General features: G+C 42.1%; 1 protein-coding gene across 1 annotated transcript in view; it reads right to left on the bottom strand.

The window, feature by feature from the left end:
- Positions 1 to 684: 684 nt before the first annotated feature.
- KDR (kinase insert domain receptor) overlaps positions 685 to 27,331 on the bottom strand; it is a 43,222-nt gene continuing 16,575 nt past the window's right edge. The window contains exons 12-30 of the mRNA XM_046656492.1: positions 26,890 to 26,998; positions 25,715 to 26,056; positions 23,588 to 23,734; positions 23,128 to 23,259; positions 20,665 to 20,771; positions 20,102 to 20,237; positions 19,627 to 19,731; positions 17,920 to 18,033; positions 17,267 to 17,355; positions 16,521 to 16,674; positions 14,473 to 14,570; positions 12,143 to 12,265; positions 11,881 to 11,992; positions 11,452 to 11,551; positions 10,936 to 11,041; positions 9,675 to 9,826; positions 4,581 to 4,680; positions 3,995 to 4,080; positions 685 to 2,235 (exon numbers count right to left, since the gene is read on the bottom strand). Coding sequence (XP_046512448.1) covers positions 2,013 to 2,235; positions 3,995 to 4,080; positions 4,581 to 4,680; positions 9,675 to 9,826; positions 10,936 to 11,041; positions 11,452 to 11,551; positions 11,881 to 11,992; positions 12,143 to 12,265; positions 14,473 to 14,570; positions 16,521 to 16,674; positions 17,267 to 17,355; positions 17,920 to 18,033; positions 19,627 to 19,731; positions 20,102 to 20,237; positions 20,665 to 20,771; positions 23,128 to 23,259; positions 23,588 to 23,734; positions 25,715 to 26,056; positions 26,890 to 26,998 — 2,535 coding nt within the window. The 3' untranslated portion in view covers positions 685 to 2,012. The remainder of the gene's footprint in view (positions 2,236 to 3,994; positions 4,081 to 4,580; positions 4,681 to 9,674; positions 9,827 to 10,935; positions 11,042 to 11,451; positions 11,552 to 11,880; positions 11,993 to 12,142; positions 12,266 to 14,472; positions 14,571 to 16,520; positions 16,675 to 17,266; positions 17,356 to 17,919; positions 18,034 to 19,626; positions 19,732 to 20,101; positions 20,238 to 20,664; positions 20,772 to 23,127; positions 23,260 to 23,587; positions 23,735 to 25,714; positions 26,057 to 26,889; positions 26,999 to 27,331) is intronic.

The following is a 27,331-nucleotide window of genomic DNA, read 5'->3' as shown; positions in this document are numbered from 1 at the left end:
CAGACGCTGTAAGTATAAAAAGAAACATTTACTGAAAACTATAAATATGCTTCATGTTTCCCTGCACTGCCTGGGTCTGGCCACCTGTCTTGGGCTCTCTCACCCTCTGATTTTCATGGTTGGCTATTCTAACGGACCTGGGGGTTACTGGAAGGCCACAAATACTATTAAAGTACTTATGTCTTCCTCAGTTCATATTTTAAGAATCTCAAAAGTGCGCAGAATATAATGAGAGTGCAGTGTGCGTGAATTATTTGTGTAATGAAGATGACAATGAGGGGGAGAAGGAACTATACCTCAAGCCAGACAAATTTACCCTCAACATAGTTGTGATAATATTCTACCATTGTTTTTTTTTTTACTAAGAATACATTTATTGATATATAAAGTATATAAACATTTTATGAAAATATCCTTTATAAGATGAATAAGAGAACAAGTAAAAGTGAAAAACCACCACATGGAAATTATATCTGATTCCCCATCTCCATTTTAGAAGTGAGAGAAATGAGAAGTCCAGTAATGCAAGCTTGCAAATGGATTCCTTCAAGTTTTTCAATTTTTTTAATAAAATGGCATCAACTGCTGAAAGCATTATGACCTTTGTTATGCTACATAATACTGATACAAAATGTGAATAGTACAAAGTTCATTATATATAATATAAGGTTTTAATATATTACATTTGTTTCTACATAAACAGACTATAAATATATGTGCCATAGCATGTCTTACAGTCATGGTTCCCAGCATCTCACACTATGGTATCAAATGAAAAATACATTTTCTTTTTTAAAGAGGAAAGAGGAAGGGCAGAAATCAGTAGAAATAGCTTTACATGTTAAAAGTCTAAATAACAGATGTTGTTATAACTTGGGCTATAAAAAAATTTGCAATCTGGCTATAATTATTCAGAGAGTGAACAAATCTAATCAGCTTTTACTAGGGTGTAGAGGCCAAATTCCTAAAGTACTGACTAGTTGGGGGTGAAAGGGGCGGAGGATGGGGAAGGCCCAGGGGTTGGAGGGAGAAGGAACAAAAAAGTAAAAGCCTTCTTGAAGTTTTGACACCACAGCTTGATACCCAACCGACTGCATTCAGGCTCAGACGTATCACATCAGGACAGACATGTGGGTATTCATCCAGAAGAAACCAGAAGCTGGTTTATACAGTCCGAACTCTTCAACACGACAGGGAGCCTCCGTCCAAATGTCCCTTCTTTGTGGTGTTCTGAATAAAGAATCAGCTTGGGAGACAAGGAGCCAGAGCTGCATCATTTCCTTCCTGGGGCTTGGCCAGGAGACACGTAAGAGTCCGGAAGGAACTCTCATTAGGAGTCGGAAACAGCACAAGGAACTCTCATTTAGCCCAACTGGGAAGAGCACGCAACCTTCTAAAACCAGTAACCTCGTCTGAAGCCTTTACATTTCCTAAGAGACCCCATGCCCACCTCCACCATAGCCAACACAATGCATTCGCAGACTCCATTAGGCCTTCAAAGTGAGCCAACATCTTCCTTCCTATCAATCCAAACCCCACACGTAAGACTTGGCTCAGGACCCACATCCTAAACAAAGTTTCTGAGATGGACCCAGACCTAAAGGTCTTGCCCATCTTCAACACCAAAAGCACTTCCATGGCCTGGCTTATCTTCCAGTTTTACAGAAGTGTCAGCTCCCCAGGTACTGCTACTTCTTGCAGGACGAAGTCATTTCCTGAACTTCTTTTGTTTTAACCCATGGAGAGATCCACAGTAGGGGGCATCATACGTGCTTTTCAAATGAATGAAAAAGAGAATAAGGTCAACACTGGAAGAAGATACAAACACATTCTTGGGTCATAAGCGTCTTCTCAGGAAATGCCTAAGGGACTGGCTCCCTGCAGTCCGAGGTCCTCTTTTTGAAATGAAAATCAAATGTGGCTACTTCCTGGTGGTGGAAAGAACAACACTTGAAAATCTGAGCAGCACCTCTCATATGATTTCCAGGAGTAGGGGACGTGGGTGCCTCCTTTTAAACAGGAGGAGAGCTCAGTGTGGTCCCAGAGTCAGGCTGGAGAATCTGGGCTGCGGGGCCAGCTTGTGGTCCAATCTCCACCAGCTTTAAAAGTTCCGCCTCCTCGCTGGAGTACACCGTGGTGTCTGTGTCATCAGAGTGATACCCAGACTGGTAGCCGCTCGTCTGGTTTGAGCCTTCAGATGCCACAGACTCCTTGCTTTTGCTGGGCATCAGTCCACTGTGGAAGAAACAGCAACCAAATGAGTGGGCAGAGAGAAGGCAGTTCTTTTGCTTCTTACCCTAACCCCAATCCCAACCACTGTAATCTTTCTGGAGACACCAGCCCCTCTCTCTCCCACTTGTTAATCAACATATCAGGTTAACTCAAACAATGTCTATTTTCAGGTACTAGCATGAATTAGTAGTTTCAGATAAGTCCTCTTATTCAGATCCAAGTCTTTCAAGCCTGAGATGAGATGAAAGGCTGTTTTCCTGAGTTATGCAAAGGCTCCAACCAATGGAACATTTTTATGGCCTTGCAGATTGACAAGTTTGTATACAACGATAGGAGCCAAAGGGACTCTTGCACAATATGAAAAGAAATTGGGATGTTCTGAAAGTCCACTTGTGATTTCCCCACACCGTCCATCAGGGGATTACAAGGCCTGTGTTTGGTGTTAATAAAGTTCTTGAGCAACTTGAAACTTTAATAAGTCAAAGCGCGTGTGTGCAATCAAGCCAGACATATCAAAAACTGCTTTTTTACTCATCAAGACCACATTCTTTGGAAGAACTCAGGACTGGATCACTCAGCAGCAACTAGAGAATGTTTTCACGGCCTGGAATCATGGCAGACGGTGATCGTGTCAAAGCTTAGAAGTGTAGGCTGTGTTGAGCTAAAACTTCACGATTTACATTTTCTCAAGTTATTCTGAGATGTGGGGTTTTTTTCCCCTTAATAAGTGTTTTACCAAATTATTCATATTAAAAGTTGCAAAAAGGATTTTATTAACTCTGTGTTCGGACATGATTTAAAAGTTATTTCAAACAACTATAAGTGCAATTTTTCTCTTAACCCAGCCTCAAAAAAATGAGTGTCTCAAACAGTGGCATGGTACCTGGCACATAGTCATTGATGAATAAATATATTTTGAATCAATGAATGAAACATATGATTGGCTCTCACAGTTTCTTACCTTGGGCCTAAGGCAAACAATAAAATCATACAATGGTACATTTTCACATTTTTTTTTAACATGAGCATTGCTCAATAACCCATGGGTGTGCTCATTTCATAAAATAGTTAGATTATAAGTAAAACAAAATCTTCTCTATTCTTACCTAGAGTGAACCCACTAGCAAATAAATAACTACTCCGAATCCTATTATTCTTATAAATACAAATTTTCATTTATTTGCTAAGGTCAAAGCAGGCAAATCTATTCAAAACAACTACAAATTCCTACAGAACAATATGGAAGAAATTATATTCAAGACAAATTTAATATTTTTCTCACAATTAAGTGTTTAATCATTCAGCCAATAATATTTAAGTATCTTATACATACAGATATTGGCTGATTTATGTATCATACTTCTTAATGACAAATGCACCCATTTATGTACAGGCATGAAAATTCTTCAGGGTCCACAAAGATTTTAATCATCTTGATAGTTTAGGGATCACATCCAATGACCTATTTGTTGTTTATCCAGTGCCATACAAACCATAGTAAATATGCTCAGAAATTCCCTAGTATCCACAAATTCTCATAAAAACTGACCAAATCCTCTAATTTCTTTCAGATTCTTTTTTAGATTTGCCACTTAATTTATTTTTATTTGATTTGTTTCAGTTCTTTATTAGTTCAGTTGATGCAAATTTGCTCAACCAACAGAGACACAAAACTGGAAAGCTCTGCACTTACATTGAATGTCCTAAGTTCCTTCCAAAAATTCCTGCTGAAATTTGTCTTTTCTATTTGGCTGAGCCTTACCTAAAAGACGGAGCTAATTTGGTTCTGTCTTCCAAGGTTTTCAGCTCTTCTGACGCAAGAACCATACCACTGTCCGTCTGGTTGTCCTTTTTAAGAGACAATGAGATGGCACAGTTGACTGAGTGTGTACACTGACCAACTAGGTAATAAACTGATTTCTTAACCCATCTATCAGACAACACGTTCCAATGTTCTGCAGAGGGAGGTAAACATATCATAGCCAGAAACTTTGCAAGCTGCAAGAGGAAGCAACTGCTTCCTACCAGTAGACTCAGGCCTGAAGAAGAGAGGAATTTAGGAAGAAGCAGCTGAGGAGACCCGTTTCCATCCCTCTTCTCACAATGATACTATTTACACTTGAGTGTAATGAAGCTAGACTATCTTGAACCTTGGACCAGGGGCTTTACTTATGGCAAAACCAAGGGAGACCAAAAAGATTCATCTGCATAATGACCCCCATGACGAATACCCTCAAAGACCACCTTATAATGAGGCTCCAAAACTCTAATGCTTAGGCTAATATTTATCTAGCTAATGTTTCATCCTTTGTATTATTTCTAAGACTATTTTTAAAATATGTACTTACATCTGGGATTACTTTTACTTCTGGTTCTTCTAACGGGATATCTTCAAATGTTTTTACACTCACAGGCCGGCTCTTTCGCTTACTGTTCTGCAGATACTGACTGCAAAAGAACAAATATTTATATTTTAGTGGTGGTATATTTGGCTGCAGATACCACAAATGATACCTAAGTTCATTATCTTTCAACCACAAATTTAATAGTGACCTTCAACACATCCTTTGGAAAAAGAAAAACAAAACAAAAATCTTTCTCTGCTAGCACACGTTGAAGGCTTAATTTCCTGTGAAAGTCCATTTAAAAGTATAATATAACTGAGGGGCCTCGATGAGCCCCTGTTCCTTTGAATCCTACTTCTGAGGTCAGCACTGGACTAAAGACAAAAACAGCAAATTGAGTGATCAACAGCCTTCTACTTGGCTTCCTGATCGCATGTGACGCCTCCATTGAGCTCTCCACATGTTACCGAGTGTTTCACACCTTTCTGGTCATCCCCTAGGAAAGTTTTTCTATATAATGCCCACAGAGCAACCATTTAATGAAAGATGGGCAGAGGAAACACCTGCAGATCTCACTGAACCTTACCTGGGGCCCCACAGGATCTGGAGATGAACTCCTCCTTCTACATGTAAAGTGGCTTAGTGTGTAGAGGGGGCAGTGGGCGGAGTCTCACAATCCCCTATTCTCAGCCCACAGAGTCACTGGTCTCAGGAAAGGGCAGTGGTTCAAGAGTTGCAAGATATTTTGTCTATCTCAAAGTCTACCTTTGACTGCCTACAGAAGCTTGGGAAAATCATGATGATTTCTATGCCTCTGTTGCCCCATCCTCAAAATGTATTGGCAATAGCTTTCCCTCTCTCACTCACAAGGATATCTGGAAGATGAATGAGATGGTCAATGGTGGGTGGTAAGTGTTCTTAGAAAGAACGACACTCTATCAACTAAAGTCTCTTTCTCTCCTTTAAATTCCAAAGGGTGCCAATTTCCTTGAGGAGTCCAAAGAATAGGACTTGTGAGATAACACAACACCTGTTCCTTACGAGTGTTCCTTTCCTGCCATGTGACTTTGGGTGGGTCTGAGAGATCCTGTTAAAATCATCAAAGGCCCAAGTGGAGAGAAGGGAAGTCCTTTCCACAGGAAGGGCCTACAAGGACAGCAAAGACACTCTTCACTCTTATCCCTGCATCCGTCCCACCATAGGCAGCCTTCTGGGCATGTTAGCTACTCCTTGTGTTTTCTGTGACCAAGTGCAGTGAAGACTCACTTGGGCCAAAGGAGGAGAATAGAAACAGAGTTTCCCTCCTCTGCCCCTGGAGGTTGGTTCCTCCCTTCAGAGGGGAGAGAATGAGATTCACCAATGACATGCTCACTCAGGAAACTCTACAAGAAAGAGGACATGATATACGAGGAGAGAGCAAAGCCCACTTTCTCCTAAGTCCAGTCCCTAAAAGGGATGGTTGCCAAAAACTACTGGCACCATAATCAATAGTTCACTCATTGGGGAATCCCTTACCGAGAATCTCCCACATGCCAGGCACTGTGCCAAACACTCCTCCACCATTGTCTCCTGGCATCTTTACAAAGGGTACCTCTCTAGGCGTGCGTATTATTCGAACTTCAGATGAGAAAACTAAGGCATAGAAAGGTTAAGAAACTTGCACCAAAATCACATAACCGGAATATTTGGATTATTATTTTGAGGGCAATAAGCAGCCACTGAAGGATTTTAAGCATGAGATCGACAAGGTCAGATATGCCTTAGAAAGATGACTCTGGGTTGAGGAGGATAAAACCAGAGGCAGTGAAACCAATTAGGGGGCTATGCTTCTTTTCTAGGATAAAGAAGGGCAGCCTGACTAAGGAAAGGTGATGCCCACGGGGTTTGGAGAAGTGGACAGATTCCAGAGATATTTGGTATGTAGAATCAACTAGAATTGGTGAGCTAGGGCAATAATGCAGATGTCTTAGAAAGGACAGCTCCTTGATTTCCGAGCCCAATAATTCCAAAACTTGCGTGGCCCTTCATAGTTGACAAAGCATTTTCCCGAACATCGCTGCATCTGCTCATCACAACACTATTTTGTAAAATAGGTTTTTATATTATTTCCTATTTGGAGATGAGGGAGCTAAGGCTTAGGGAGGAAATGGCTAGACCTGGGATTCAAACTTAGGTCTTCAGACTCTAAAGCCCATGCAGGACTTTTTTTTTTTAACCCTATTCCACATTGGCACCTTTGGAAAAGTACCCGGAAGGAAAAGGCAGAATAGAGCAATGGTTATGATTGTTCAAGTGTTTATTAAGCAAGCACTGTTCTCTCCCATGTGTGTACTGACTGTGCGGTGAGAAGGGATGGGAAGGAGGGGGGATGTGGGGTGTGACATAGACAAAACGTGGAGAGAGGACAGTTTTGCTTCAAGCAGTCTAAAATCAGAGCCAAATTCAGGAACATCTAGCCAGCAGGCTGTCCCAGGCATCAATCTACAAGGAGCATTTAATGATCACTAGCAATTAACCAAAATGCAGAAAATGGTATGTGCCAGAACCTTTCTCTGGGAGAGAACTGAAAAGAAATCTTTGATAAGCTGCTTGGAGTGGGAGGCGAAACGCCCAGGGGAAGTGACGGAGCAACCGCAGATGGTCCCGAAACTGCCCTCAAAGAAAGATGAGTCCAATTAATATGTGTTTTCTTGCAGGAAGCATGCAAACTTGGGGCCAGAGCTGATCCCCAGGGGAAATGAGAGACAAAGCTAAGTCTAGACACTAGCGCTCCTTGCTCCTCACCCTTCCCCCACACACCTCTCAGCCTCTTCTCTAAATAAATGCTGAGCAAATATTTTTAAAATAAAGAGGCAACAAATCATGGGCTTGGCTCCCACAGCAATGTCTCTATCCGCTCTATTTATAATGCAATGGAATTGAAAATTATAAGGAGGAAGCAAATGAGAAAGATTCCTCAGCTTTTCTAATTGGCTGGAAATGTGAAAGAGGAGAGAACAAGTCCCCTGAAAGGTACCCTAGCCTCATCTCTTTCTCCCCAGGGAAGCAGAACCAAAAGAAAGCATCAAAATGAGGTGTGCCATGTACAGATGCCTCGACTCTGCCTTTCTTTTAACCCAGATGATTAAAATGTGGCCGGGGAGTCTTACTTTTATAAAAGAAAAACAGGTGGAGGGGGTTGAGAGGGGATGCAGACAAAAGATTCCAATTTCCATTTTATTTTTCAAATTATGGCTGGATAAAAGAGAAACTGGACTGGAAAGACCAATTCAAAAATCGCAGACAGAAAATCGGAGCCAGGCCTGTGTTCCGAGTGTGGTGTCACATTTGTCCACGCTTCTGGGGATAAATGTTAGCAGCCCTGTTTTAGATCCAGCATCGCATTTGGCACTTCCATTACACAAATATGACTTCATCGACTCTCAGCACCATATGCAAAGCGCCTAAGCCAGCCAAGAGGCTGCCGGCTTGGGTCCTCGCTCCACCTGGTCATAGAAAACCCAAGGAATATAATTCATGATCAAATGGCTTTCTGATAAAGGAGAAGGCAATTGTTGCGGGAACAATTACCACACCAGAAGGCCAGCTGAGCTTGAACTAAGAATTTTTAAACATGGAAGTGGACCTGTAGGCTCTCATCTCACTACTCTTTCTCTCTGAGGGCCCCTCCTTGGTGTGGGAGGAAACAGCACCGAGTTAGATATCAAAGGAACCGGATTCACCTCAGGGATGTGATTTTAAGCAGCTCACTTAACAGCTATCATTTATTGAGTGCTTTCTAAGTGCTGAGCATTTAGAAATACATTATATCATGTAATTCTCAAAAACAATCATTTTGAACAACACGAGTGACCTTGCCTCATTTCACAGATGAGTAAACTGAAGGAGAAGTTAGACAATCTGCCCACAGCTGCTAAGAGGCCGACTTGGAAGTCCAACCGGGTTCTATCTGACTCTAAAATCTGGATCTTAACCACAACACAGTATTCCCCTCAGGGAATCACCCTGAGCCTCACGTTCAACATCGAAAGCAAAAACGATAATAGCTTCTCCCTTGCCTAACTCCGAGAGTTATCGTGTGGGCAAAATCTGATAACATAAGGAAAAGTTCTTTGAAAAATGCCGAAGGTTCTTGACACAAATAGAGTGGGCAGTTCACTTGTTCTAACCAGGCTGAGCTTTCTTCTCTCTCATCGCAAGGTTCCTGCTGCCCTGCGTGATTCTCTGGGGCATCCTGGCCAGGGTGACGCCTCAGCTGCATTCTGGCAACCCGGCCAAGAGCCGGACACATGCGAGAGCTCCGTGCCCCTCCCTCAGCCAGAGCACTCAAGAGGGCAGCCTGGGTCCAGTTACTCTAGGAAAACACCCAAGGGTTGGGAAAAGAAACAAAGCAAAGTGAAGCAGTCCCAGGCTTAGTAAAAGGCAATTTTAATATCATATCGTGGAAAGTCATATCAACTTTTTCCTTATGCACAGGTGCTGGGAGAGAGAAAAAAAGAAAGCGGCCTTCAGAACCCTTTTACAAATCAGGAAAGGACTATAGGGCATGTGTTTCAAATAAGCCCAGAAGTCCCATTATGCAAATAAAATGCTGACTATCAGGCTTGGGAGGGGCTTCTGAAGATGTGCTATCCAGTCTAAGTCAGGGCGCATCCCCACGGCATACTGCATCCCAGCCAGAGAGGCATAAGTGTGTTTTCACATATGCATAGAACTCTTCCTTCCTGAATCTTTCCTAAGCCATTTAATTCACATTAATAAAAGAGTACACGGGGGTAATTTAAATACAGATGTCTTTGTAAAATGGGTCTCTTTTTCTGGAGATTAACAAACTGTGGCATGCCAGCTATTTGCAGCTGCAGGGCTTAGAATTCTGAAAGGAAGAGCCGTGGCAGCAATGTGGACTACAGATGGGAAGAAGCTCACCTACCCAGGCCCTCTTCAAGGAGCGCTTTCCTTTACATTCGTCTCAAGGCTAAGGTTCGATGTGGAAGCCGGATGCAGCAGCTTTAGAAAACGTCTCCTTCCACCCCTCCTCCCCAAGATGACCCTGAAACTGCCCTGCCACCTCCAGGGGATGTTGACCATATACAGTACCTGATTCCTGCTGTGTTGTCATAATGGAATTTGGGGTCACACACTTCCTCTTCCTCCATACAGGAAACAGGTGAGGTAGGCAGAGAGAGTCCCGAATCCTCTTCCATGCTCAAAGTCTCTGATATGGGAAGAACAATGTAGTCTTTGCCATCCTGAAACAATAAACACAGAGTGCTATTGTTATGGCTTCAGTCCTTCAAGAGTCTTTTCATGAGAAACAAACGCCATGGGGGCTTCTTGGTTACGGGGTATGTTGCTTTCAGATCTGAATGGAGAACTTTAAGTCAACATGAGAAACGGTTTGTCAAAAACAAAAGGGCACTTGAAAGGGATGTGTAGATGAAGGCATATTAAAGGAGTCAACGAAAAACAAGACAGGTAAGTGGACTACAAAGAAGTGTGGCTACAATGAAGACAAAGCGAGCTGTGGTCAGACCCACGCAGAGCTGAGAAATCATTTCTTCACAAAGCCCTATCCACCTGAGCCAGGTCTTTTAAAGGGCATGTCATTCCAATTTTAGCCTTTACATTTCAAGGCAATGGAAAAACTGATGACAGTCTTGAGAAAAGCAATAAGTGTGCAGGAAAATGGGTCTTCTGAGAAAAGGTTGCACAATTTAGCATTATTTCATCAAGAGAAAGAAGTAAAGGGCAATTTGATACCTTTAAATGTTTGGAAGGTTTATTGATAAAAACAATTGTTGACCCCTTGTCGCCCAGCTGTTCAAAAGAAAAGCAGGAGGAAATTGGCTTCCATTTACTGCAGTGAGAGGTCTGACTGGAGATTAAATAACTTTCTAATGGTAAAGACGACCACTCTGAAATCCTCCAGTGGAAGTGATGGGGGCCTGGGATTTTACCAAAGAAAAAGCCATCTATTTTGCAGGGTTCAGATGTGTTTTTGCCTGCAGAATGTATTAAAAGTTCCTTGAAATTCCACCCATTGTTGATATTCTGTGGATCAACAAGTTCTTGCGTGTTTTTTGGTTTGTTTTTTACTTTAAAAGACCATCTGAAAACAATAAAAAGATAAGTCAGTGGGAATAAGAGTAGTCTGCTCCTGGGTTATGAATTAGGATCTCACCGTCTAGAAGGGTAATTATAGCCTCTAGAAAAGCATTAGTGTTCAGATGTGGAAGAATATGGCTCCTTATTCAGTGGCTGAGAGGACAGCATGGTGGCCACAAGATGGTCTGGGCAGCAGAGAGCCCTTGACACCTAAGTACTCTTTGTAGAAGCATCTAGGATGAAGGTCACAAACCTGCTGAGCATTAGCTTGTAACAGATTTCCCAAATGTTCCACCAACTCTGAAAACGTGGGTCTCTGATTGGGCTCCCCATGCCAGCAGTCAAGCATGGTCTGGTACCTAGAAAAGCAAAACACTGATGTCATTAACTGCCTCTTTCCTTCTTATCTGATGCTGAAAATAAGCACTTGAATGAGTTAACATTTATAAAGAGTCTACCATGAGCCAAGATGCTAAATAGGGATACAAAACTCTCTGTAAGACACAGAGCCCTACACTTGGAGTATCAAGTGTGTATAGAAAACAAAACATAAATCAACATCTAATAAAAACTAACTGGTTAGTACAGATACAGTGCTGTCATTTCAAGAAGAGACGACTCTGTGCTTAAGATTATCAAGGAAGACTTCAAGGGAGAAGTAAGACACAAACTGGGCCACGAAGGAGGGAAATATAATGGAAAGTCTTCTAAGCAGGGAGAACTTCTGTGAGCAAAGAAAGAGGAAAGAAGGATACTGTTAAAGTCTTACATTTCTGGTGTGGTATAATCAGGGGCCCTCATTCTAGTTCCTTCTTTCAATCGCCTGCAAAATTCCTCATCAATCTTTACTCCCGGATATGGAGAAGCACCTAAAATAAAACAGGAAAGGGACATTATTTGATTTCAATTTCTGTTCTAGAAATCCCTGAGCCCGGCCTGATTCTTGAACATGCTCATCACCTATATATACACACACACACACACACACATATATATATATATTTTTTTTTTCCTTTCTTATATATATAATATATAATTTTTTCCTTTCTTTCTTTTTTTTTTAATTTTACAATCCAAAGCTTCTAAGTCAGTTTTACCCAATGAAGGTGGACTACAGGGGAGGGAAAGGCACCCTGGGGCCACTGACTTTTATCATTCTATCTGGAGTCTGGATGGAGGGACAAAAGAAGTGACTTACCTAAGGAAAATATTTCCCAGAGCAAGACACCAAAAGACCACACGTCACTCTGAATTGTGTACACTCTGTCAAAAATTGTTTCTGGGGCCATCCATTTCAAAGGGAGGCGAGCCTAAGAGGTTAGAAGACAAGGCATCAGAACCAACTTAGGAAATATCTGAAGAAAAAACTTCCTTTGCTCCTGAACACAGGTCCTGAAGCTTGCTAAGAGGAGTTTGAATTCTGGAACTTAACAGATCACTGCATTTATTTTGAAACTTACATCTCCTTTTCTGACATAATCTGGGTCTTTATAAATATCCCGGGCCAAGCCAAAGTCACAGATTTTAACCACGTTCTTCTCCGACAAGAGGATATTTCGTGCTGCCAGGTCCCTGTGGATACACTGCAAAAAGAATCGTGTGTGCATTAGGTCTCAGCACAGCTGATCTCTTCTACATCTGTTGTGACCTCATGCTTAAAAAAAGAAAAAACCCACATCAAAAAACCAACTGATTAACAAGCACTGGGTTAATATCTTTTTTCAACACTTCAGGAAAAAAGTCTGTGAGTTTTGTTGAGACACACATCTGCTTATCCCATAAACAGCCCCAGACTTTGCAGTTAAATAATTAAGTTATAGTATGATGATGGAGTCATAAATAGACTTCTCTTGGACACAATTAAGAATGTGTTTCTGGTCACATCCACACATCCCTTTTGCCTGGTACCATATACGGTTAAAACGTGTTATTCTGAGGAGGCCCGCGAATGGGATTTATTTTGAGTGAATGCACGGAAACCAGAAACAAGGGGCTCTCGGTGGTTTGGTGCCCTTTGCTGGTTCCCCCATTCCATATGTAACTTAAGCTGGACCGGCCCTAATAAACAGTTCTCAGTGTGGCTCATCCTGTTTTCAAAGTGCTGGATTATCATAAAGGTCTATTAAAGCAATTTTAGCCTCTCACTGGCCCAGTTGATCCTCCAGTGCACTAAAAAGGAAAGCTGAATTTTCCCTGGTTTTCCATCTATTCTTCTCTGCTCGTCAGTTTCTCCCTTCTCTATAGACCCTAACCATCTACCTTCCCACTACCAAGTAGCTTTAGCTCCACCCACATCCCCCACGCCCCCGTAGCTTTGTGAGAGAACAAGAGACTTGGAGAACATCTAGAAATGAATAAGAGGCTTAGACGAGAATTCTGAAGTCAGTGCAGGAGCGCTCAGGCCAGCTGGGCATTACTTACCACCCCGCACCTCGCATCGGTATAGCACGTGCCTCTGAATGAGGCACATTTAAAAGCACATTGCATAGCATGATTGCGCAAGAAATAGACAATCCTTCCTACTTTCCCTTCACCCAAAGAGCTTCCATTTTTAGCCCAACAAGCAAGTGGTATTCAAGAAATCAACCAGTAGATGCAAGAGAGGGTAGAGGATGTCCCCTTATTCCCTTTCCAATCGCTGAAAGGAACCCTGACTAAATGGCAGGCTCTGGCCTTTAAAAGGAAATAAAATAAAATCAGAATCCCCAAGAAGGGCAAAGGGCCTCTCTCTTTGGGAAAACCCTGTAAGACCCCACTTCTCTCCCTTCCTGTTAGGGGAGAGAAGACAAGAGCTCCCCGGCAGAAACATCTGAGATCCTGAGGCTCTGAGAGCTGGGTCAAGCTTTCAACTTCAGAAAAAGAAATGGGTTAGGAATTCCACTCTAATTTACCAAAACAAAAACTTTAAGTCTTTGTCTGCCCAGGAGGCTGCAAGAAATGCATTTTGTTAACTGATAATTTCTCCTGAAACCTAATTTGAATTTTTCCTGTTTAGTGTAAAACCACCGATTTTACCCTTTCCAGAGGGAACCAACCTCGCCCCCTACGGGTGTTTACAACCTTTGGAATGTTTGTAACTTGTCACGTCCCCACCTCAGCCTTTGTGGGACCTACTTTTCTAATTTTAGCTCTTTTAATCGCTCTCATCTGAAACCTGTCCTTCCTGGTTTCTAATTATACTCCTTCAACAAATACTTTTTGATGGATGGTGATGACTGTAAATTAAGTTAAAAATAGACTCTCCTATGCCAAGATATCTGCAAGACTCAGTCCCTCACCTTCTCCAGGTCATTGCTCACATGTCACATTCTAAAGCCTTCCTTGTCCACCTTGTTTAAAATCAATGTACACAAACACGGAAGCACATGCACACACAAACATACCACTTCTGTATACTCTATAACCCTTTCCTGCTTATTTTTCTCCATAGCACTTACTCTCATCTAACCTGTGCTGTATTTCACTTGTTTATACGGTTTATTGTTTGCTCCATCCACCAGAATGTAAACTCTGGGATGGCGGAGAGTTTTGCCTGTTGGTTCATACGGTATCTTGAGCGCTTAGAACACTGCCTGCGCTTGTTGATGCTCAATAAGAATTTATCACATGAATTAACTTCACGAAATCCTTACACAGCCTTAACTAGCAGAAACGGGGCCTCCCTAGTAGAGCTCTTTTAAGAGCCCAAGGAGCTGTGAATGAATTACAGTCCCAAACAAACACCAGTGGGACACCTTATTTCAAATCTGTGATCTGAAGAGATATTTTGCTTCCCCTCGAGGTGTCTTACCTTCCGTGATGCCAAAAACTCCATGCCTTTGGCCACTTGGAAGCTGTAACAGATGAGATGCTCCAAGGTCAGGAAGTTCTTGTACAGATCTTCAGAAACTGTCGGAAGATGCGGGAGGCCAGCGATGAGTACCTGCCCCCACCAAACTGTTTGTTTCTAAGTTTGTTAGAGTAATGATCATTTTCAGACTTGGGAGTTAAATTCCAGGAAACAGAACCAGAGAGAAAATGCTTCTATCTTCTGTAAATATGCTCAATCCCAGGATTATTAGCCTTCATCATACCCCTTAGCAAAAATACTGGTTTTTCCTATTTTAGCCAAATTGAACCAACAAATCCAGGAGGCAGAATGGAGGTAAAATTGGTATAAATAATAGGGAGTGAGAGAGGACTTTCTCAAATTTGCTGTTTTAAGCTGTTGTTTTTTTCATGTACCCAGAGGGGTAAACAATAGTTTCATATCAAGGACTCTAAAAATAAAACAACAATATTCAGGGTCCTTGAATCTTTTCTCTCCAGCCTTTGTCCTAGGACAAAGGCCAAAGGTCAAATTATAATCTACAACGGAGAACTAAAAATACCAGAAACGTATTTACTTCTCTCAATTTCAAGCTGAGAAAGTGCTGTAAACACATTAAATCTGGCCTGCGAAAACGCTTTTCTCCTCCAAGGATATGAATGAGAGACGACAGGAACCCCAAGAGAAAGACGAATTTATGTAAACTAGTGGTATTTACTTCCCTGCAACTGGTACAAATAAACACTAAGACATTAATGGGTGTTTCAACATGATCTCTTAAATTCATTCAGATAAGATAAGATGGTTTCTTTCCTGAAGACAAATACCAGAGTAAATGAAAACTCAGTTGTAATAATAACCTTGTAAGTATTAAAAAGGCTGCAAACCTTTTTCTCAATAACTTTTCATGCTTAGGGCTAGAGGGCTCTCAGCGAACAATCAGTGAAACCCTTTCATTTTCCAAATGAAGAAATGGAGGCAAAATTCCAGGTCAATGCCCTTTTTACTCCAACTTACTACCTCACTCTCTTGGGTTTCCTGCTCATTGGCCACCATTTTGTGAGGGAGAAGGATAGAGGAGAGATGGCCCCACTCAGTGTGGACCCAGTTACACGGGTGACCTGAGGAGACAGCCTCCCCCTGCTCTTCTAGACCAAGTTCCAGCCTCACCCTCCCCGCTTGGCTTCTAAGGGAAAGAAGTCAGTTTTAAGTTCTCTCTCTGACCTCATGTCAAGGGAAACAAAAGTGGGTTTCTTCCACTGTTTCATAACTGAATTCTAAGTTCATGCCTCAAGAGATGCCAGCTGTCAGGAAGCCCCATCTCTACATCCATGGAGCTGTCTCTGCACCTTCTGAGGCAAGGAGATATACAGTATATCCCGGAGCCGGAAGAAGTCCTGAAAGTTAGGCTGGGAACACAGCTCCACTCACAAAGAGTACTAAAATATCATTGGAAGCACAACTGGATAAAGAAAAGTGTATTTACCAAGACTCCCCTGAGGAAGTATGGTTGGAAGGAAGACTTGACACGCCACTTGGGGTGGGGCAGAAACAACAGATGGCCCCTCACTGCCTTGCAGAAGCTTGGGTATGATTAACTGAAAGACTTCTGTTGTGCTGGTGAAGTACGCTATGTGAGGCTGAACTGTTTAGGGCAACAGGGAGGCTAATCAACCACCAGAGAGCCTCCTTTGCCCTTCCAGAACATAGCACTTAACATCTGCTGCTAATAAATGCTGAACCAATATTTTAAGAGCACTGGTTTGATTGCTGCCAACTGCTTAGCTCTCCTCGGTACCAAGATTTCTCAGGCCAGCCATGCTTTGCCCCACAACCTAGCCCACTACTTACTTAGGGCTTCCACACTTTACTTTCGGGGAGACTGAATGGAGGCAGTCTAGAAATTCAGGTCTCTTTCAAATATTAGGTAGTATTGGACTTTTCCACAACAAAATTCCTTGTAACACCCTGTCACCTTGTCTGTTCCTATAAGAGCATCCTTTAAGTGTTGAGGAATCAATGGCAGGTACCTTCCTCTTCCTCCACATCACTGAGGGATTTCTCCTCAACAAATCCAGAGCTGGCTGAGCTCTGGCTACTGGTGATACTGTCCAGGCGGCGTTTAGGATCCATAGTGATTTCCCCAACGTATTCTTTCCCTGGACGGAATCGTGCCCCTTTGGTCTGTAAAGAAGCAAATGAACAAACTCTTTGAACACAGAAAAGATCTCTAAAATGTAGTAAACTATGGAAAAAAATTATAACTATTAAAAGCAGACAAGAAGGACATCCATTTCAGGATTATGGAATCACTGGGCTAAAATTGGGGGCAAGTGTTCTACATAATTGATTTTCTTCCATAAAGCCTAGCTCCTTCTGTACCTTAAAGAGATAAATGCCTCGTTTCAAGTTTCACTCAGACCTTTTCCAACATTGGGGTGTTTTTTACAGAGGGATTGACACTCCATAGGGCCAAATCTGGCTAGTGGAGAGAGAGAATAATCCAGAGCTGTCCTTCCCTTTCCTTAATCACACCCACCTTCTCCCTTCCTCCGGCACCATCCATAATGAGTCAGTAGATTGAAGTCACAAAAATAAAACACGAGAATCATATGTCTCCCAGAAGGTAAAAGAGGAAGTTACAATAGCCAAGAGGCAATGTGAGAAGATTCCTCACAAGTTCTTCACAGAATTTCAACTAAAAAGTTAACCTGTACCACTTTGAGTTTCCCTCCATTTGACAACGTGTCCCGAGGTAAGTTAGGAAACGACATACCTTGTAGGGAACAAATTCATTTCTCTTGCTCCTTAAGTAAGTTGACAGGTTTCCAAACTTACAGAATTCCACAATCACCATGAGTGGCCCTGCAGACAGCACAGCACGCCAGGAAAGGAAAATATGTTTTCACTCATGTTTCTCACTAAATGTTTAAGTTGATGAACCAGAAAATATGACAGAAGAGGCTACAACCTTTCACTGGGGACAGGATCATAGGAATCAGCTGGTCACAATCCCCTTATATCGTAGCCTTTCTTTCCCCAAAAGGCAATTCCACAACTAGATTAACCAAATTTCAGAAGAAAATCCACCCAGTTTCCCACATAATCACCTAAAATGACTCCATTTTAGGTGGAACTACTCTTAAAGTCTTTGCTTTCAAGTTTTTGGGGGAAGTTTACTTTTCTCATCTGAACACGTATTACACAAGTAACAAACTGTATTATAGTGATGTGTCATTTTTTAATTCACAGGAAGTTCTAGAATATAGCGCCCACTAAACCTCCATGAAATATATTTATATCTAGGAATCTGGCAAAATCTCCTAAGTTAAAGAATTCAGGGCCATGGGAGTTGGGTGGTTTCCTTTAAATACCAGCAGATGAGCGAACGCCAAAATCAAGCAGCCAGAACCATCCACAGGCACTCACCTCCTGGCTTGGTACAGGCACCTAGAAGATTGACCACATTGAGATGGTGGCCAATATGGATGAGGATCTTGAGTTCAGACATGAGGGCTCGGTGTTCACTGTGTGTTGCTCCTTCTACAGATACAGAGCAAAGAGGGAAATCATAAATGCGGGCATTACCACTGCATAGATCTGTGCAAGTTACCCTCCAGGGAGAATACAACTGTCACCCAATTTACAGACCAGGTGCATTTCCCTAAAGGTCAAGTATAAATTCTGTTTTCTAACTCTAGATCAAATTCTTACTTTAAGTGCACCCAGAATGTTTAAGATTTAAAGGAATCCATTGTGAAGTCTTTTGCGAAGTGGAGAATACATCTGAAAATGGAATCATGCCCAGATTTTCTTCTTTTACAAAATTGGATTTTCATGTATCAGGTTTACCATGCTTCTTAGGCCCTGATTATTTCAGTGCTCCCTTGTAAGGAGGCAACACCATGTATTAAATCCTTGTGCGTTAGTGGCTATGCTGAAGTTCCCACCAATCTGCCGAGTGGGAAACTTAACAAGAGCCAGCTGGCAAGGCCAGTTGGCACATGAGGTTGATGAGGCTAAGACTGTGAGTTTGATCCTGAACAGACCAGGACACTTCCCTAATTCACAGACATGGTCCACACACCGGGCTCTGACAAGCCACTGCAAAATGACATATCCCCTTGGCACAAAGGAAAACAGACAAAGGAGAGAGATGGCTTCAAAATGTACAAGATCTATTGGCAAAGAGTCAGTAGCATTGTCTCCATCAAAGAAAGCACATCTCAGTTGAAGTAAAGAGCTTTCTATGCCCCAACTCCTCAAATTAAAATGGCAAGACCAGAAGTCCATTACTATTAAAATTAACAATTGTTTGTAAAGCTTTTAATCTTTAAAATTTCACCCATAATCCTTTTTTGCTACTACAACCATTCTTACTTTCCATAGTATTTTTTATATGTGAAAATCTTTCACATATTCCAATTCTAGGGAACATGCTGTTTTGCACTCTACTATTTTTTTTTTTTTTTTTTTGAGGAGATTAGCCCTGAGCTAACATCCACCACCAATCCTCCTCTTTTTGCTGAGGAAGACTGACCCTGAGCTAACATCTGTGCAGTCTTCCTCTATTTGATATGTGGGATGCCTGCCACAGCATGGCTTGACAAGCGGTGCTAGGTCCGCACCTGGGATCCGAACTGGCAAACCCTGGGCCACCGAAGCAGAGTATGTGAACTTAACCACTATGCCACTGGGCCAGGCCCTGCACTCTACTATTTTTACTTATTATATCAAATTTCTTTCCATATTTCTAGATGGTCTATAATTATCTTACTAATGTACCATAATACATTAAAAAGCAATTTTGATATAACCAAGGTGGTTTTTTTCCTATAGCCAGGCCACTAAGTACAGTTGTGCAAGCTGCGCCCTGCACAAGGGCTCCCAGGCAACGTAGGGAATTGAGAAGTTGAAAAACCATCCCCAACTCTGCCTGCCCGGCCACGCATCCAGGCCTAAGGCTACAAAAGAGGAACTTTTCTTCTAATTTGCACAAAGGCATCCTAACGGCTGGCCGCATGTTTGGCTGGTGGGCCTTCCTAGCCACAGAAGCACTGAGACAAGCCTCACATTGTGTTTGAAGATGGGATGAAACAGATAGAGGGAAACATCAGCACATAATTTTGCTTTTACCTTTCAACATTTTGACGGCCACTGTCTTACAAGTTGCTGCCTTGTCGATTCCAAAGGCATCAGCTTCAATCACTTGGCCAAAGGCACCACGGCCAAGAGGCTTACCTACAGTCAACAAAGACAGCAACGACAAAACAGTCTTGGACTATCACACCCCCGAAGTGATATTCAGAGATTCCGACTAGATGGGGTGACTGTGCAGTCCAGTGTAACACGGACAGGCCAGTTTACTCCCTTGCCTTGGCTTAATTATTTCCTACCTCCCCCTCCCCTCTCCACATGTCCTGCTTTGGGTGATTAAACAGGGACCCCACTTCTAAGTGACTCAATGAATGATTACTCAAATGCAAGAGATGGAATGCATATTTCTGAATCAGAATCCAACATTTGAATAGACTAGACCTGTCATCATCCCAAAGAAGGAAGAGATGGCCCAGGAAACCCAACATCAAATTAATATCACTTGAAAACACACCTAGTTTCAGCCGATCTCTGGGGAATTCCCATTTGCTGGCATCATAAGGCAGGCGTTCACAGTGTTCATCCAAGGGGAGTTCATCTGGATCCATGACGATGGACAAGTAGCCTGTCTTCAGCTCCCCTCCGTTGGCCTGGAAAGCATTATTCCTTCCAGTCACACACACTCTGTTGTTTGGCTGTTGTTTTGTGTGCTTGTTTTTGTTTATAGAAGCCCCATTGCTGATGTCTCATTTTTCTAACAAAACTCACGGAGTGTGAGAGTATTCCCATTATAATCCTGCTTCCAGTGTCCCCTCAACCCCCAAATGAGCTCAGAATTAAGTTCTTAAATCTTAATTATACTAGACAGTCCAAGCCCTTTTCTTCTCTAGCGGTTTCTATCAATTAAAGCCCAGTGGTCCAGCCAAACGAAAGTGGGCAAGAATGTTATTGTATTGAAATAAAATTATGCCCATTATGCCAATAACAATGGGAAAAAACAACTCACAGAGCCCCAGTCAGCTTTCATTAATCATGAAAACCAACGCGTATGGGACGAGAGGGAAATTATTTTGTTACCCGTTTAACGGTCCGTAGAACGATGACAAGAAGTAGCCAGAAGAACATGGCAATCACAGCAGTGCCTACTAGAATAATGACTTCCAAGTTCGTCTTCTCCTGGGCACCTGGAAAGACACAAGTGAATGAGCACTGACCGTTGGAAACTCACACCTGTTGATATAAGATGACAAAGGTCAGCACTGAAGCAAGATCCCAAGCCGACCAACTTGGAAAAGTCCCTGACGATAACAGTCACGAGCCTCTAACTTGGAGGAAGTCTATCACGTTCCTAACAGATAATTTAAGGCCTGCAAAACACTGCTCACAAAAACTTCCAGCAATAAAATTCTAAAGTAATTAAAAATAGAACTATTCATGTCTTCAAAGACAAACACAAAGTGTTTGGAGGAAGAGCAGTTTCGATGGACAGAAAGCAGATCATGTTCTATAGAGAAGGAGAAGTATTTCTATTTGGGGAAAATAAATGTCTGGTTTTACGCTGATAGTCTGTGTTTTGATCTGTGTAGAGTTTACGAAAGGGTTGTTTAAGAAACCAAGCAGGGAAATCAATGTAGGTCCAAGTAGAGAAATCAATGTAGTCCTTTGCCCAGAGAGCTACTGATGATCACACACCTACTAGCTGCTCATCACTTTAACTATGTCAACCCAACTTGATCTCCTCAACATCCTGTTTTCAGATGGAGAAACAAGCTCAGAGAAGTTAAACTACTTCATCGAGGGCACACAGCCAGTCAGTGGAATAGTGAAGAGTTAAATAAGGTCTGTCCAGCACCGGTTAACCATTACACTACCCTGTCCTTGTGCAGCAGGAGCCTGAGAGAGGAAAAGAGAGAGAGCCAAGATGAGCGCATACCACATGGCCTGGCAAGATGAGTTTAACACCACTCCCGAAAGGAAAGAGATGAGAAAAAGCAAGAGGTGTGCAGGACAGCTGTTGATACTCAGGGCTCCAGAGGACAGCTCTGAGTAGGAGAAATTAAGTCCAGAGGAGGCTTTCCACTGAGAGTGATTAGCAAAGAAGTGATAAGGAAGCAGTTGTCACTTAGGGTCTCCCACTGGATAGTGCAAGGAGAATCAAACCCGGCCACAAGCTGTGGGAGTGGCCCCCAGCAGCCTCAAGAAGGCGGAAGGATAGGTAATTAATTAGTTAGCAAAGTAACAGTTAACAGTTGAGAGACGAGCACCAAGGATGCTTGGAAGTAGATTTTGTTTCTCCGGTGGTCCTACTAAAGTAATTCTCTATTCATACATAGAGATTTCAAAGTCCATAAACATAATAAAAAGTTCAACTATTCAATTGTCTATGTAAGTTTGTGTATTAACATTTCTATATTAACATTGGGGAACCAAACAGGAGAACTAAATCTCTCCGTCTCTCTTGGTATTCTCTTGGAGTGAGAAGCAGATATAACCTCTGTGCCAACATTACCTAGTTAGGCATCAGTAACCAGCTGCAGACAGCTAAAAGGAGGTGAGGCAGAGCACAGGGCAGAATTCCAAGTCCCTTTAGGACATGTCCGAAAACATGAAGCACTTTGGAAGTGACAAAACCACCATATCACTTGAAATCTTTATTTATTTCATGCACTCGAAATCTTTATTTGCAAGCGCAGTTTATGAAATGGTAATAAGCCTACCGATTTGAAAACATGTCAAGGCACTGAGAAGCAATACTTGACAATATAGATTTGACAGATTAAAGACAGTAAAATGTAGCCGTTGAGAGACAAGTTAGGATGGGTTCAGAGAAATCCATCAGTCTCTCCATCTATCACCATCCTTCTTTCTTCCCCTTGCATACCATTCCTCCACCACATAACACGGTTTCATTGTTCCCGTGATGGGTTACTTTTTTAAAAAGACATAGGAATATACTTTTGAAGATAAAATACTCTGTCGCAAATTACCTTTCCCATCTGAGAAAATGCCAGATTTCACATCATTCCTGCATATATACACAAGTTTCCTTTCACATTTATATAAGGACCCCAAATTTCCAGAGCAGAGATGCAACGGTCTATTGTTCACAAACGAACCTTCATTATCTGTAGTCCAGTGAAAACTACGAACTCTCGTGACTATCCGGACAGCACTGATTCTCAAGATTAGGCAGCAATTCTACTGCTTTTTCCAAATAAATATGGAAGCATCATTTCCCTAACAAGTTAACTAACTCCTTCAAAGAAAGAAAGACTCAGGGAAAGAAGAATGTTCAGCCTGCCTGGCTAAGAATTTTTCCACAATGAGAAATGCAGGCATAGAAAATGGGAAGCAAGCAGAATTAAAATAACATTAATTATGTTTCCTTGTTAAAATAATATATACTTATAGTAGAAAATGTACCAAGTACAAAGAATATGAAAGGTCACCTAGCATCCTCCCACCCACAGTGTATGAGTAGACATAAGACACAAGCTGGTTTTTAAAAACCACCTGATGTGTCTATGACTTCCCACTGACCTTCTACTATGAAAAATGCCTCCACTTTTGCACACCCCAGCACACTGCACGCCTGGCAGGTGTAGAGGCCTTCATCCTCCTTGCGCACTCGGCGGATAGTTAGGTTCCGGTTCCCATCTTTCAGGACAATGCCTAAGAGAGGAGAAGAATGATTATTTTTATTTAGGATGTGGCCTAGTGGAGTTTTTCAGGGAAAATTTTAAAAATATAAATATTCCCCTTTATCTTGGGCGATTATCTCACTCCAAAGAGTCATATAGGATCAATTGCTAACTCATTACCCCTGGCTTCCATGAGAATTCAACACGCTCTGAATACTCTGATTCTGACTCCATGACATGAGTCAGACCTAAACGTTAATATTGCTTTTTTCTATCTAAAACAAACCAGGAAATAATATGGGTTTTAGATAACATCTCCAGGAAAATCCTGCAACCAAAGACAAACATATTCCATTCACCTGAGTCTTCCACAAGCGTCTCATTATCTTTGAACCACGTAATCTGTGGGTGGGGATTCCCAGATGCTGTGCACGAAACCTCGATGGTTTCACCGATACTTGTCGTCTGATTCTCCAGGTTTCCTGTGATCATGGGTGCCATGCGCTCTGTGCACATGAAAAGTAGAGAACAGTGAGTTGTAACTTTTGAAATGGTTTTGTATCAGTAAACTCTTAAGCAGTTTAAACTTAGTCAACAATAAATTGTCAATTTACCAAGCAGAAAATGCACAGAGCTTAATGACAGTACTGTTGGTCACTGAGTAAAGTTAAAGGAAACAAATAATTCAGGACAGTTTAGACAGGTTACCGCATCTCTTTGAACATCCATATTTGTGATTCTAGCAGGTAATCACATCACAACATCAAGGTTCAGTGTCCCCTTTATGGATTTCACCTCTAATCAAATATGGCTTCCCCAGGGGAAACTTTCCCTCCCATGAAAGTGCTAGCCAGTGACACCCTAGAATTCTGCCATGTTTCTCTTGGAAAGTGCGAAACTTCAGTGCAGTTCAACAAACAGAGTGCCTTGTATCTATTCGGCACTTTTTACAAAACTTGTTTATACTATTTCTGTTACTAACAATCCAATGCTATTTCCACTAAAACACAAATAAAACAACAACTCCCTAAGGAAAGTCAAAGATTTAAAGGAAATGAGGCCCATGGGAATTTGTTCAAATTTACAAATCATCAAAGTACTTTGGAAATATCTTATCCAAACCAATTGAACATCAGAAGGAATCATGCTGAAAGGATCTGCTTCAACACTCAGCAAAATGAGATTACCTCACCAGTGACCTACGCTGGGGTTTAAACAAAGGTACTGGACTCTAGTCTAGTTCTAAGAATATTTTTTGGAAAACAACTTAGGAGTCCTTAGGGAGGCAAACTAGCCCATTGTGAGCACAGAGTTCCTGGGTACGGCAAGGCCAGGAGCCTCCTTCACTTCTCTCTCTGAATCCTTCCACTAGCTTGAAACCAGACCAGCCACCAAGCAGAATAGAAAAAACATGGTCATATATGTGGTGTGATTCGAAAGACCCTAGGGACGACTTCACCCAAAAATATCTCTTTTTTTGACACCTGAGTCTTAACACCAGCAAACTCTGTCCTGGTGTCTGTCTGAAGATCTCTCTCAAAATATGTCAAGGCCTCTGAAAATGATATTATTCCTCTAAAACTGTTATAGATTAGTTTCTGGTTAGCTCCCCTCCTAACAGTGAAAAACAGAGAACACATACATCCTAGAAACTGGGAAGGGACGCTAAGGAGAAGAGAAAATGGAGGGAAATGACACAAAGAGAAATTCCCCAAATTTGCCTGATTTTCCCAGAGACAGAGCTGTGGCTACACAGCTTTTGTGCAAGGCACAAGGTTAGATGAAGTGTAGAGTGGCTCCAGGAGGAATTTACAAGGCTATCTGCTCACTAAAATTATCATCCCGTTGACCTTGAGCTATGCTGGACCACATGGGACGAAGCAGAGGTACAGGCATTGACTGCAGCACCCTCCCAAGGGCTCTCATAGGTCCTTGACAACCCCATCATCACACTCTTCGTGCAGCACGTCTCTTATTGAACGGCGAGTATGTGCCACTACGTTCTATGACTGGAGCTCAGCAAGGAGTAAAACAGAAAACATTTCCTGTCTTCATGGACATGGAGAGCTCACTGTGCTACGACTGTCCAGTGGCTGGCTGAGTTTTCATCCTGTCCACCTATTCACCACTGGGAACTTCTGGCACCCCCCTATCTCAGAGTAGGCATTCCACAAACATGGGTCTACTTAAATAAATGAATGCCCAAGAATAAGGCAGAAATTTCCCTGGTTCACGCTAATCCCTTGCAGACACTAGTGAGTTACCCCACCATCGGCGTTGAAAAGAACCATTCTATTTTCTCTTTTAAATACATCACTTCACCATTGTTAGCTTCTCTCTGCCTTAAGGTCTTTCAATGAATACGGAAAGTGTGTACCAGTCTACTTCATTAGCTCCTGGAGGACAGTAATCTTCACACAGCACCTGAAAGCACTACATTTAAGACCTTCCGACTGCCTCTGGAGGATCCAGAGTTGCCTCCCTACCTAGGACTGTAAGCTGCCTGACCACACAATGCCTTTTCTTGGTCTTCCTGTCCTGAGCAAAGCAGATGTAGTCTCCTTGGTCCTGCAAGGATGCATTCTGGAGCTCCAGGATCAAAATGTCGTTGGTGCCATTAGAGAACATGACGGCATTCATTTTCCAAAGAGCATCCAAGTTCTTGCAAACAGGCGTGGGCACCTCCCCCGCATGGATCGGCAGAGCTTGTGGGCCAAGCTTGTACCATGTGACATTCTCAAAGGTAGTTCTGTCTGCAGTGCACCACAAAGACACATTCTCCTGCTCAGTTGGCTGGGTGTCAGGTTGCAGAGTGATTTCAGGACCCCCTGAAATGTAAAACCCGTGGTTATCAGGAATGACTTAACTCAGGCAGCACCCTATTGTCTTCTTGTTGCCTTCAGACACTGACATAAGGCACCAAGAGAAGCGATGCTCTACAATCTTAGATGATGTAATATAAGACAACAACCAAACTAGACAATTCAGGTCCTAAAATGAATTATTTTGCCAAAACGTATTATTTGGAAATGTAAATGAATTCCTCAGATATTTATCAAATCACTACTTCAAGCTCTTAATACAGTTTTTAAGATTAAAAAGAAATCAAAAAAATATCTAAAGCAGAATATCTAATCATAACATGAAATTTTTAAGATTAGTTCCTCATTAACACATAACACTCAATGCCATTAAAGCTATATTTATTACAATGAATTAGCCCAGTCGGAAATATTTTATCTAGTCCAGTCAGCTAAAGCTTAGCAGTAGATCTAAGATGAACAGACAAAATCAACAGCATTGGGAGGGCATGGCTCCTACGTCGTTACAATTGCCTCCAGAAAACCCAGCCTTGTCAACTGCTCAGCAGCAAACCCACCAATATTGATTGAAGCCCAAGATGCCAAGCACTATGCTAGACTCTGATGATTCAGACATAAGTATGATGCAGGACTTGCAGTTAAAAAGCATGTGGGAAGCCACACTTTCTCCAGTGAAGTCAGATGGACTGACTTCACATGAGCCCAGGAACTACCTGAGGAGATTTAATTGATGACCAATTATCAATCCAAATGCTCTTCCTAAATGCCACGCCACTCACAGGAATGGCAAGGACTATAAAGTATTAGAGAGTTTAGCACCCAGCTGCGAGAGTACTCACTGGTCACGTGGAAGGAGATAACCCTCTCTCCTCTCCCGGCTTTGTTGACTGCCTCACATTTGTACAAAGCTGACACATTTGCCGCTTGGATGACAAGGGTACTTACAGTCTGTGAAAAAAACAAATCCCAGGCCATCAACAATAGAGGCTGTGTTTATGCCCATGCACGCAGGGTGAAATTAAGCAACCTCCACAACTGCCACGACCTCCCCACTCCATTCACACCACTGCACTGACCCCCTCAAAGCCAGGCACTTATAATTATGCTGGTACAGTTCACACATTGTACAAAACGGGCTTTGGAAACCATGAAGTAAATAATGTGTTTTAACACAATATTACATACATTGTCCCATTTTCTTGTTTATAAGATCAGAATCATCTGACAACAAATGTATAGATTTAACGAGATATGTGCTTCAGTTTCCTCTGATAAATTATT

This window comes from Equus quagga, chromosome 3, assembly GCF_021613505.1.
Source record: "Equus quagga isolate Etosha38 chromosome 3, UCLA_HA_Equagga_1.0, whole genome shotgun sequence".
Taxonomy (NCBI): Eukaryota; Metazoa; Chordata; class Mammalia; order Perissodactyla; family Equidae; genus Equus; species Equus quagga.
Note: the sequence above shows the minus strand (reverse complement) of the source record. Positions and strands in the feature narration are given on the sequence as shown.